Source organism: Saccostrea cucullata, unplaced genomic scaffold (genome assembly GCF_032062105.1).
Source record: "Saccostrea cucullata isolate Sc308-1 unplaced genomic scaffold, CSIRO_AGI_Scuc_v1 ctg382, whole genome shotgun sequence".
Taxonomy (NCBI): Eukaryota; Metazoa; Mollusca; class Bivalvia; order Ostreida; family Ostreidae; genus Saccostrea; species Saccostrea cuccullata.
In genome coordinates, this window is record NW_026925758.1 from 124638 (window position 1) to 137542 (window position 12905).

Here is a 12905-nt window from a genome sequence, read left to right on the forward strand (position 1 = left end):
ACGTTATTTTATCTTGTTTAACTGGTAATTCATTTATCCGGACGCTTCATGTATCCGCACAAATTGACTAGGAACAAAAGTGTCCGGATAAATGAGGCTCCACTGTATTATGTATTTAAAATTGTTGTAGGCAAAGTAATAACTATATTTACTTAATGTATTAATATTAATACTTTAATTGAAGCTTGACCTATTTTTTCTGTTCTGGAGGAAACCATGGGTGGGACAACTTATACAAATCAATGCATGTGAGTGTCAATGAAAATTAGCACAGTAAGACATTAATGTCACAAAATTTCACCTGTCCTGTTGAATTTTGCTACCACTTCATATGTTTCTCTGTGAAGATTTGAAGTTTACCATCCCCTATCTTTTAGGCATTGTTTCTAGCCCACGGCCCAGGCTTTAAAGAAAAACTGCAGATAGAACCATTTGAAAACATTGAGCTGTACAACATGATGTCTGGTATGGAGTGAAAGATTCAGATGTGAAATTTAACTTTCTGATTATGAATTGATTTTACTTTTAATATAAGAATCTCCAGATCAATTTTTAATTGTCAACAATGTGTTCCCTTTTTTGCTTCTCTGCAGAGTTACTAGGTATTTCCCCAGCTCCTAATAATGGGACTATGGGATCCTTACATCATATTCTGAGGAACCCCCAGCCCCTGAGAGAAGCACCCACGGAGACAGATCCGGACTGTCAGATGTCCGGGAACCCCAGCAATGTGTGGGTCCCTGTTTGTGGGTGTGTCAATCATAAGGTAAATTGTGCATTTCAACCACAGGGGCTCGTGTAGAGAAAATAAATCAGTTGAAAAAAATGAGTACCTCGGAGAAAAAAAAAACACAAGGGAAAAAACACATTTTGGATACCACCTCGCTTCATCAGCTGGTTTCTCGCTTAAATTGTTAAACTAGACATACAAGCCATATACTTTCGTTTTCTACAGAAGCCAAGGAGTTGTCGATTTTGGATGTTTACGCGATAAATTGACTAAGACTGTAAATGTAAACAAAGAAAGATTAAAACTGCAAGTAAGACCTTCAAGAAAAAACATTAATTAAGGGATATGAACTGGCTTGATGTCTAGTTTAACAATTTAAGCAAGAAAATAGCTGATGAAGCGAGGTGGTATCCAAAATGGCGTCCTCCCTTGTGTTTTTTTTTCTCCGAGGTACTCATTTTTTTCAACTGATTTATTTTCTCTACACGAGCCCCTGTGTTTCAACTTCTAAATAACTTACCCGGTAATACCTAGTAAAATTCTTTATAAAGAAATGGTGCATAATATTTGTATGAAAATAAAGAATATATTCGGAATCAAATATTATGAAATGGGATACAAAATTAAAAATTTAATCTCTTGAGAAATCAAAAGTACCTTTTCCTTATGTTTTAACTAAGTGTATTGTAGGAAATTCATTAAATGAACTTTTCTGTATTTTGATTTCAGAACCAGACAGTGAGTGAGCTGATGTCTGAACATTTGACCTCCTCTCCTGTGTGGGCCTCACCCCTGGGGGAGCCTGAGGGGTCAGGAAACCTGAGTCTCTGTGTTCTGAATTACACGGGGATGGTGACAGGCTTTAACTCGGAGCTCCAGATGCCAGCCTGGACAAATGTTATGTTAGTACCACAGAAGGTAGTTATTTCAAGAGGTTTACAAAAACACTCTCTCAAACTTACATTATTCTGAATAACTTGCATTATGATCTTTCTGCATGGAATTTGAACAATTAAAATAGCAAGCATTTTAATTTCCTACAAAAACTTGATATTTTAGAAAAGAACAGGACCAGATCTTTATTAAGACTCTTCTCTACATTTCTTATCAATTTATAATATGAACTGATCATGCTTTCCTCAAGGTCAGAAGTAATGAAAACAGGACAGTGTGTGTGGTAAATGATCCCAGAATTAAACAGGCCTCATGTAATGACTACACAGATCACTCCAGAAATATCATCATGGGCTTCCTGTATGACTCAGGTATGTTCTCTTTTTTTTTTTTGAATTGCTTCTGTATTAATCTTTTATTATTTTGTTTCATTATTAGGTCACCTGAGTAAACTCAGGTGACCTATTGCTATCTGTTTTCGTCCGTCGTCGTGCGTTGTGCATTAACATTTGAACATTTTCAGCTTCTTCTCTGCAACCACTGAACCAATTTCAACCAAATTTGGCCTAAAGCATCTATGGGTGAAGGGGAACAAAAATTGTGAATTTCATGATCCCTGCCCCCCTGGGGCCTGAGGGGTGGGGCCAAAACCACTAAAATAAATGCAATCTTTAAAAATCTTCTTCTTTACAACTGGACATCAAGCAGTCAAACTGTTTGCATGATTGTAATCAGCCATGAGTCCTCTACCAAAATTGTGAAATTCATGGCCCTGGGGTCAGGGGTTCTAGTGCTAGGGCGGGGCTAAATAAGTAGGTAGTGAAAATGCATTATTTCTTTGAAAATCTTCTTCTCTGCTCCTGGGTATTAATTAAATAAACCAACTAAGCACATAGTTATGATGAGCAAGAGTGCCACTACCAAAATTGTGAATTTTATGGCCCCAGGGTCAGGGGTTCTGGTGTTAGGGTGGGGCTCTATTGATTATATAGTGAAAATACATGAATTCTTTGAAAATCTTCTTCTCTGCTTCTGGGTATTAAATAAACTAACTAAGTGCATAGTTATGATGAGCAAGAGTGCCTCTAGCAAAATTGTGAATTTTATGGCCCCAGGGTCAGGGGTTCTAGTGTTAGGGCGAGGCTCTATTGATTATATAGTGAAAATACATGAATTCTTTGAAAATCTTCTTCTCTGCTCCTGGGTATTAAATAAACTAACTAAGTGCATAGTTATGATGAGCAAGAGTGCCTCTACCAAAATTGTGAATTTTATGGCCCCAGGGTCAGGGGTTCTAGTGTTAGGGCAGGGCTCTATTGATTATATAGTGAAAATACATGAATTCTTTGAAAATCTTCTTCTCTGCTTCTGGGTATTAAATAAACCAACTAAGTACATAGTTATGATGAGCAAGAGTGCCTCTAGCAAAATTGTGAATTTTATGGCCCCAGGGTCAGGGGTTCTAGTGTTAGGGCGGGGCTCTATAGATTATATAGTGAAAATACATGAATTCTCTGAAAATCTTCTTCTCTGCTTCTGGGTATTAAATAAACTAACTAAGTGCATAGTTATGATGAGCAAGAGTGCCTCTACCAAAATTGTGAATTTTATGGCCCCAGGGTCAGGGGTTCTAGTGTTAGGGCGGGGCTCTATTGATTATATAGTGAAAATACATGAATTCTCTGAAAATCTTCTTCTCTGCTCCTGGGTATTAAATAAACTAACTAAGTGCATAGTTATGATGAGCAAGAGTGCCTCTACCAAAATTGTGAATTTGTTTGGCCCCAGGGTCAGGGGTTCTGGTGTTAGGGCGGGACTCTATTGATTATATAGTGAAAATACATTAAATATTTGAAAATCTTCTTTTCTGTTCCTGGGTATTAAATAAACTAACTAAGTGCATAGTTATGATGAGCAAGAGTGCCTCTATCAAAATTTTGAATTTTATGGCCCCAGGGTCAGGGGTACTGGTGTTAGGACGGGGCTCTATTGATTATATAGTGAAAATACATTAAATATTTGAAAATCTTCTTTTCTGCTCCTGGGTATTAAATAAACTAACTAAGTGCATAGTTATGATGAGCAAGAGTGCCTCTATCAAATTTTTGAATTTTATGGCCCCAGGGTCAGGGGTACTGGTGTTAGGACGGGGCTCTATTGATTATATAGTGAAAATACATTAAATCTTTGAAAATTTTCTTCTCTGCTCCAGGATATTAAGCAGATGAACTACCTATATAGTTATGCTGGACAAGGGCCCATATCTTCCAGAATTGTGAATTTCAAGGCCCCTGGGTCAGGGGTACCATAGATGGGTGGGGGGCTGTACTTATATACTGAAAATGAATGAATGGTTTGAAATCTGCTCCATGGTATTAATCAAATATCAAGGCCTAAGGGTCAGGGGTTCATGTGTGGTACGGGCACTGCTGATTATTGCTGAATATTACTGATTAGTTGAAATGCATTTTTTGTTCCCTTACCCTGCATATGGGTATTAAGTAAACAAACTAAGCAACTGCTAAGTGTATTGTCATGATGATCAATGGTGCCTCTTTCAAAATTGTGAAGGCCATAGCATCTGGCTTAAAACATGAATCAAATTCAATCACTGGAAAGTTGTTGCATAATGCTCAGGTGACCTATAAGGCCCATGGGCCTCTTGTTTAACTTATTTAAGTTCTAAGTTTGCAGGACTAAGCCCCACTGAAGTCATTCTATAAAGCTTTGTGTATTTCATTGCAGAGGTGGTTTCACCAGGAAGTGATCAGAATATCCATTACCAGTCTAATGCTGTTCCTATGTATGAAGGCTTCTTATCAGGTATAAAGCTGCATGTACTTGAATGTAGCAAAAATCCTAAATTGGAAATTATATATACAGTCAGATCATGTTTAAGGATTAAGGTAAATTAAAGATACAGGATCTAGTCTTAATGACAATTTTTTGGCTGCAGGTATTTGGAATGTGACGTGGAAGCTAGCACATGGTTACTCTGTGAAGTACAGTAACGTCAGTGTAACTGTGGGGCCTGCCTACGACTATGATACAGATGGATTGGCTGATAAATCATTCAACAAATCCAGGTAATACCAAAACTATAGGTATACCTGTACTGCATGTTTAGACCTCAGCAGTAAATATCATCTGAAGTATCAATTCATTTGTCATTATTTTGATGATAGTTTTACTCTGGCACTAGAGGGGGTTTGAATTATCCAAAATCATGGAAGACACAGATTTTCTTAATTTAAATCATGAAACTATTCATCAGGGAAAATAGAAAGAACTTGTACTTATCTTGAAAAAAAAATATGAGCCCTTTCTGGGAAAACTTTGTCATTTTATTTTATCATACATTTTGTTCTTGAATCTTAAAAGCTAAAATGTTTGCTCTTTTTAGCTATGTAGGTAACAGCAGCCTAGTTTTACCCACACATTTCTACATGATAATAGTGAAGTGTAAGGATGCTAGCCAGGCGTTCCCCTGTGGAGATGATTTTGATGTGTTATCCTTCATTCTTCCTCATGTGGACAACATTCCAAACTGTCTGGTAAGTATTCATTCTCATCAAAGCCACTCAAATTTTCAATTTAGAAAAATTACTGTAAGATATGGAATTTAAAAGCAGGAGTTTTAATGTATTCAATTAAACTAAAAAAAAAAGTTGGATGAAAGTTATAGAACAAATTTATTTCATATTTTGATGGTTATTTAAATCAATTTTTGATAATATATTTTTATGGTCACATCTCATTTTGATGGAGTTAATGTGATTGAGAAAACTGAAAATTCTGGGTTATAACAAAAAGGTATTCATAATCTGAGCATTCCAGTTATCATGTTCTGATAAACCAAAATACACTTATTCAGACTGAGGACCAGTATCTATCAGACAATGTAGCCAGAGTGCGAGACATAGAGCTCCTGACCGGCCTGAAGTTTTTCTCCTCCTATAACACGTCCACCAGAGCGAGGCTGACCACATTTCTACCCGTCAGCATGTGGAAATCTCTGATACCACAGTGGATAGACACAGAATGTGAAGCACAGACCTGTCAATCTGAGTAGGTTACAGGAAATGTTTCTAAATTTAGGGTCAAACATGAATTAGGATAAAGGCTCTTTTATAATCATTCGGTCAGAAAATATGCATGTTCTTCTATTCATCCACTTTTTCCACCACATCATGTTCCCGTCAGTTACTTAGTCTTGTGAGTGAAGCAGGGCCCTTGCTGACTGGTCAGTTTTCTTGTGATTTAGCTGATGTTTTATTTTAATCACAAACTGATGATATGAATTTCAAAAATATTCTTACATGTAAATGCATGTATTTGAGAATTTTAATTTGTAAAAAAGCACAGAATTTAAGAGTAAAAAATCTGAATTTGATTATGAATATTACAAAGCAATTTTAGCCGTCAAATTAGGCAATACATTATGAATAAGATTCATGAAGATGAGCTTAGAGAAAGAGGGATAGCAAAGGAAATACACTTGACTGTAATAAAATTAATAGAAGTGACATTTTGAATTTTCTACAGCTATCGGCCCCTGATTTTGATTTCACTGGATGGTTTCCGAGCTGATTACCTGTTACGTAATTTTACTCCTAACATTCGCCGCCTCAGTCAGTGTGGTGTCCACGCCCCCTACATGAGATCAGTCTACCCGACCAAGACATTCCCCAACCACTACAGTATTGTAACAGTAAGCATTATTCTATTCTTAAAATTCCAACTGGGTTATTTTTAGTCCTAAATTTCTGACGTTTTCCAGGCTTTTTAACAATTTTGATATTTTACCTGCCAGGAAAACGTCAGAACTGTCGCCATAAGGAAAGTGGAAATTTGCCGCCTCCACCTGGAGGCGGGATTCGTGGGTTGATTTTCAATACTTACAAAGAGAATTAAATACTGAAATCACTGCTTATTAAGAGTACAGTGCCTTTACTACCATAAATCTGGATATTTTTGCTGTAGATAAATTTTTAGCAAATTTGCGAGTTCATGGCATTCGCAAAAATATTTTTCTTAAAAATAATTCAACAATAAGAAAATGTAAACAAAGTAGTGGTCATTTGCAAAATTTTGAAACACAAAAATTAATCAATAGCATTTTGACCCAGATTCGCAAAATAAAATTGACGTAAAAATTTCTGGATTTATGGTACTTACCAACATCGTTTTTATGGTTTGTTTATAAAATATACAGTCCAGTGAAAACATTTTATCAGACCACCGAGTTTAGTTTTCATTTTTGCAAATTTTAAACTCTTGCAAACCTGCATTGGAAAATTGAGTTCTATTTTCTTTTCATTGATATTGGTGAGTACTATAAGAATTGTGCTATTGATAATTTGTAAGTTTGGTATTTAATTTACTTTGCAAGTATCTAAAATCAGCTCCAGTTAGAGACTGTGAAATTTCCAGTTTTCGTAATGGCGCCGCGGTTCTGACGTTTTCCTGGCTCATAAAATATCAAAATCGGTAAAAAGCCAGGAAAACATAAGATATTTCGTACTAGGTTACTTTTGCAGTGGAGTCAAACACTTGATAACTTGTAAGTACAAGCATTGGCTCCAGCATCCATTCATCTTTTGTTTTTTGGCCATTAACTTTGCATCTCAAAAGTTTTCAGAAATGCAGGACACAGAAGTCTCCAAAACTTACCACAAAGAATCTGTGGATGAGATTTAATATAAATGCTAAAACCATATAATCATGATTGTAACATGAAGTTATCAATTACCAATTACATTGATATGTTTTAAAATGTTTATCTTGAATGACTTCAGAACAAGAAAGAGAGAGTAATTTTAGCACTTTAAATATTACAGGGACTTTACCCAGAATCCCATGGCATCATTGATAACAACATGTATGATACAGACATCAAGGAGAAATTTAGTCTTAGTTCTGCGAACGCATCAGACCCTCGGTGGTGGGGAGGGGAACCAGTAAGTGGGGGCACCAGTTTAGGAATAATTTACTGACAATTTAGAATGCTCCAAAACACACCTAATACTGGTGTTTATAAATGTGTGTTATACACAAATAAGCAGATGTTTCTTTATTAAGAGCTTTTTCTAAAATTTTAGATATTAAAAATCACTCTTTTTTTTTTTTTTTGCACACAGATTTGGAATACAGTTAGAAAACACAATAAGAAATCTGCAACTTACTTTTGGCCTGGATCTGAACATGAAATAGAGGGTTTGTTAATAAAATGAATTTTCCTTTGAGGATTTATAATGTATCTTCTTTGTTAAAGAAATAAATTCTATATGAAAAGTTATATGGTAGTACTTTGTAATGAAAGATGAGGCAAATAATTTTGAGCTATTGATAATTTCTCTCTATGTCCAGTCCAAGCAGATGTAAGATATAATTTACACATGAAGTGATTAATCCGATGGTAATTTGTTTTACAGGCATGCGTCCTGATTATTACAAAGACTATGATGGGTAAGAGGCTAAACTTTAATTAGAATGTTAAAAAACAAACTTAAAACTTCTTAAGAAATGAAAATCTACTTATTAATAAATAAATATGAATTCAGTTAAACTGATCGCGAATTAAATAGACAGACAAGTGCTTGTCTTAAAAATTTTATAAAAAAATTATTTTCAAGTTCTGTGTTCTGTATTTGATAAGGGTAGATAATTTTTAGCAATGTTCCCTTTTTGGATCGAGTGGATACAGTCCTTTCTTGGATTGACTTGCCAGCGGATAAACGTCCAGATTTTCTCACTCTGTACTATGACGAGCCTGACCACACGGGGCATTCCTTCGGTCCAGATGACATCGTTAAGGTACATGGACCTCTTTATCTATATAATAGTCCCTCTGATTGATATACCATTGTTAAATTAGCTGATCTTGAACACTCATACCTTCACATTAAATGAGAGATAGAGAGGGTTTTAATAATCTTCTTTCCTTTTAATTTTTTTTTTCTACTTAATTTAACTGACAAGTTTTTCTTGTCCCATTAGTTCATCATGTTTGACATTTTAAACATGCTATTAAAAAAATCATTGCCAAAAAATATAATCATATGTTCAAATATGTACAAATCATTTCAGTTAGAAATAAATTAGCCGTGAAAATAAAAGCTAATCTATAAATTATGTACTGCCACCCTGAAGCCTATCTACCGATGTTAGAGATGACTTCAGTGGCTGTGTCTCTGAGCTGGTTATGGTACGACAGACTAGGGACAATACGATTGTTCCGCTTTCTCTTACATTTCTCACACAGAACAAATCGCTTCAGTTCTCGGCGGAACTTAGTCCCCACCACACAGTAGATGATGAAGTTTATACAACTGTTAAACACATTCAATATTTCTCCCAGAACTTCTAGGGTGTCATAAATCCGGGTTGTTTTAGAAAGTAAACCCTGGGTCTCATGAGTACACACATCATTGTCCATAGTGTGGTGTACTAGGTTATAGAAAACGATGATGCAGTTGGGAAAATTACAGATGAGAAAGAGCACAACAATCATGATAATAAGGACAGTCAGGTTTCTGTTGGGGTTAGAAGTGAGAGGAACATCAACACGGATTTGACTGGATCTACGGACATTTTTGGATAGGAGAGCACTGAACACAGCCAACATAAGCCATGGTAGAATGTACCATAGAAACGGGATCAGATAGCTGTGGTAAACACAGTGATATAAAGTCATCTTGCCCATCTCTGTTAGCATGGCTACGTCCACGTATGTTTTGTTGTCTTTGAGGAACTTTCCGACTCTGTACGTGAAATAGTTAGGTACAGTAATGATGAGTACGGTGGTGATTATTCCTATAATGACTATGCGTACCACAGGTAGCGTACAGGCTCGCTTGATTCGGATTGGGTACCTGACTGCTAGATACCGCTCCATAGACAGAGCCAGTGTGGTGAAGCTGGAGACACCCAGGGCCATCCAATGAATGGGTTCCACATAGACCTGAATATAAGGATCAAAGTAATAAATAGACCACCTCTCCCCCTCATCATCAAAAAACAGTTTGTAACTTCTGTAGCGAAAAATGGCTGTCAGCAGAACGAAGAAATCGGCCATTGCAAGACAGCGTAAATAGATAGCAATGGTTGTGGACCTCACTGCTTTCCTTGTCAGGATTATGAAAGACAAACTGTTTCCAATGATCCCAAGCACACAAAGTGGAAACAATATATATCCATGAGATATCCGCCAAAGCTCAATGCGAAAAAGTATTTTTTCAAAAACCGAGGGATCTATAATGATTGGTATAAAATCCGTAGAATTTGTTAAATTCTTATTAAAGAAGGACACATTCTGAGATATTAGATAGCTCCTCATTGCTGGCTTGATGATTCATAGATTGATCTGCAATATTTTCTGAATGAAATATATGGGTGTGATTAAAGGCAGTAAAGTTTATTAGGCTTTATGATGGAAGGAGTGTCAATTGTCAAGTTATCAGGTACTCCTGGGTCATACTGTCTCCTGCTTCACTTATTGACAAATTCTAATAGAAAGATTATTAAATATTTTTCTGTACATTAATGTACTTATAATTCTGTCATTTTAAATTGAATCCGTACCTAGCATTGGTGCATTGTAATTTTTTATGGCTATAAATTAAGATACTGTGAAAATATGTAATACTGTAAAAGCACAAATATTCGTGGGGGATTAAATTTTGTTTATTTTGTTGTAAACAATATTCAACGAAATTAAATCCCACACGAAATTTTATATGACTATATGTTGAATAGGGTTACTTTTGAAACATCGAAATGAAAAGCCCATGAAACTATTTTTGATGACGAAACAATGAAATTTTATGCCCACGAAAATTTGTGCTTCTACAGTATTACAAGGACTCAGTCATATGCTTAGAATGAATTGAGAAGCAAACAAAAATTGATATATTTAAACTGACTGTGAATCCCCCCCCCAAAAAAAAAATACAAGTTAAAGAAAAAAATTAATCATTTATTAAATGATAGGGAATATTAATTATTTTTGTTCTCTAAATATTGAATGTACTAGCTGACATTCAATGATGTGTAATCTTTATTGAGTGAAGAATTGTTTGTAAACAGAGACCGTACGATCTGGGTGTCATAAACAGTTAATAATGACCATGTTAGCCACCATATCAGTGCTGATATTACCCCCAATAAATTAAGAGGGAATTACTACCCACCTGTGCATGGATTGTCATAGAGAAAATCTCAGTTAATCAAGATAGGATAGACTGTAGGGCAATTACCTGTATTTGTTATCCTTTTCTTCCATCATGTAAATTTCTTGTCATTGTATTAGTCCTATAATTGAAATGCAGAGGTAAACATTTAATTAAATGTAATTTGAATGACAATTTTTTTCCAAAAATTAAGCGTGCATGTATTAATCAACAAGATGTGTTTGTGAAACACTATGCGCCCGGCAGCAACAAAGTTCGAAAAGCTATTTTTAGCATATAGGTCAAAGTCAAGGTCACAAGGTCATTGAACTTGGTGTCATTTGAAAGAACTTAATTAGTGAAATATGCATACCAAATATGAAGTCTTTATCTCTCACGGTTCAAAAGTTATGGCGAAGGTTAAAGTTGACAACAGACAGACAAACAGATAACACAAAGACAGACAGGACAAAAACAATATATGCCCAAGATCTATAGATCCAGGTATATAAAAAATGAACTGTAATTTTAAAAACATGTACATACTGGTAGACAAATCAATTGTAATTAATACAGAAATGAATTGTAAATGATTTCATACTGATCAGGTTTGTTGTGAAGGATATATTGTAGAATATTGCTTGTTTACTGATGTGAAAATTGATGATTTTGTAGATTGGACAGGCCCTTGAAAGAGTTGACGAGGCGGTTGGAAAGTTGATGGAAGGGCTGTATAGAAGAAACATGCATGAGTGTGCCAACATTATCATTGTAGCTGATCACGGTAAGGAAAAGACCTCAAAATAGGGAAATGAATGATTATGAGATTACTGTATGCAGGGAAATTTTCGCCCGTTTTATTTTCGCCCCTTACGCCCTACCCTCATTTGGGCGAATTTAAAACGGGGCGAATTCAAAACATACAGTATAATTTCTTAAACAAAACTATGTCTGGGCAAATTTGAAACGGGACAAAATTGTTTGTAAATGAGAAAGGGCGAAAATAAGACAGGGCGAAAATAACCCTGTATACAGCATTATTAACTGTAGAAAATATTGTTGATGCTAAGTGAAGATCTCTTGTTTGTAGGAATGGCTGATAATGACTGTGATAGGCTGGTCAGCTTTAGAGGTTTGATTGATACGTATAACATGTACATTTATGAGGGAGCATTTAGCAGGATCGATCCTTACCATAAGTATGCCAGGGTAGGACTTCACCCCGTGTCTAATCCATGTACGTATCACCTTGATGTAATATTTATTCTCCACATTTTAATGTTTTTGGTCTCTCTGGTAAAAAATCTTAAAACCTTGGTCAAATCTTTTGAATGAGAGAAGACACTCAGAACATTCATATGTCACAAATGCATTACCTGTGTCAAGATCTTAAGGATTGAATTTAGTAGCTGTCCGATTTATCTGTATAACTTGGGTCTGGGCAGCTTTATAAACTGTCACCAGGGTCTCTTATATAGACAGTCCTTTATATTTGACATAAATAATAATTTCATTTAAAGTTTTGGGATTTTAATATATGAATAAAAACTACATTATTTTGTAGACCCTGTATCCAGCATCCTGGCCAACCTAACCTGTAAGACCCCACACTTTAAAGCCTTTGATAAGAACCTTCTACCTGTCCGACATCATTACGTTAACAACAAGAGAATTGAACCAGTGATTGTGGATGTCGAGGACAAGTGGTTGGTGACCTTCAGGTGAGTCACAGAAAATAGTCAAGGTCAGAGCAAAGAGTATCAGCTCATTAGAGCTAAAGGCCTTCAAATACAGTTTTATATAGACAACTGTTGAGGTTTTTTTATATAATAGTTTGTTTTTAATACATCAAGCATTAATAATGATATATTGTAAGTGCATTGATGTAGTCTAGATTGAAGTTTATTGAAAATCTGGACTCTGAGGATGGTCCTTAACAAACAAATTTAAAAAGAGACACCCAAGAGTCAAAAAAATATGCAAGCATGTATTAAAGATTTTCAAAGCAGGTGCTCTTTCAGAATTGATCACTAGTTGATTTACCTACACATAGAGGTACAAATTTTAAAAATCATTTTCAAACAAAATTGTAGAGTAAAAGAATTGATTTT

The 12905-nt window shown here is 35.4% G+C and overlaps 1 protein-coding gene across 3 annotated transcripts in view; it reads left to right on the forward strand.

Moving 5' to 3' along the window:
* Positions 1 to 12905, forward strand: part of LOC134269752 (uncharacterized) — a 34227-nt gene that overhangs the window by 16222 nt on the left and 5100 nt on the right. For all 3 annotated transcript variants that reach the window (XM_062751956.1, XM_062751957.1, XM_062751958.1), the window contains exons 26-42: positions 185 to 248; positions 378 to 465; positions 594 to 766; positions 1460 to 1648; positions 1875 to 1995; positions 4370 to 4447; positions 4581 to 4710; positions 5028 to 5178; positions 5499 to 5692; positions 6170 to 6335; positions 7465 to 7584; positions 7765 to 7840; positions 8059 to 8092; positions 8299 to 8440; positions 11470 to 11578; positions 11885 to 12031; positions 12359 to 12515. In XM_062751956.1, coding sequence (XP_062607940.1) covers positions 185 to 248; positions 378 to 465; positions 594 to 766; positions 1460 to 1648; positions 1875 to 1995; positions 4370 to 4447; positions 4581 to 4710; positions 5028 to 5178; positions 5499 to 5692; positions 6170 to 6335; positions 7465 to 7584; positions 7765 to 7840; positions 8059 to 8092; positions 8299 to 8440; positions 11470 to 11578; positions 11885 to 12031; positions 12359 to 12515 — 2139 coding nt within the window. The remainder of the gene's footprint in view (positions 1 to 184; positions 249 to 377; positions 466 to 593; positions 767 to 1459; positions 1649 to 1874; positions 1996 to 4369; positions 4448 to 4580; positions 4711 to 5027; positions 5179 to 5498; positions 5693 to 6169; positions 6336 to 7464; positions 7585 to 7764; positions 7841 to 8058; positions 8093 to 8298; positions 8441 to 11469; positions 11579 to 11884; positions 12032 to 12358; positions 12516 to 12905) is intronic.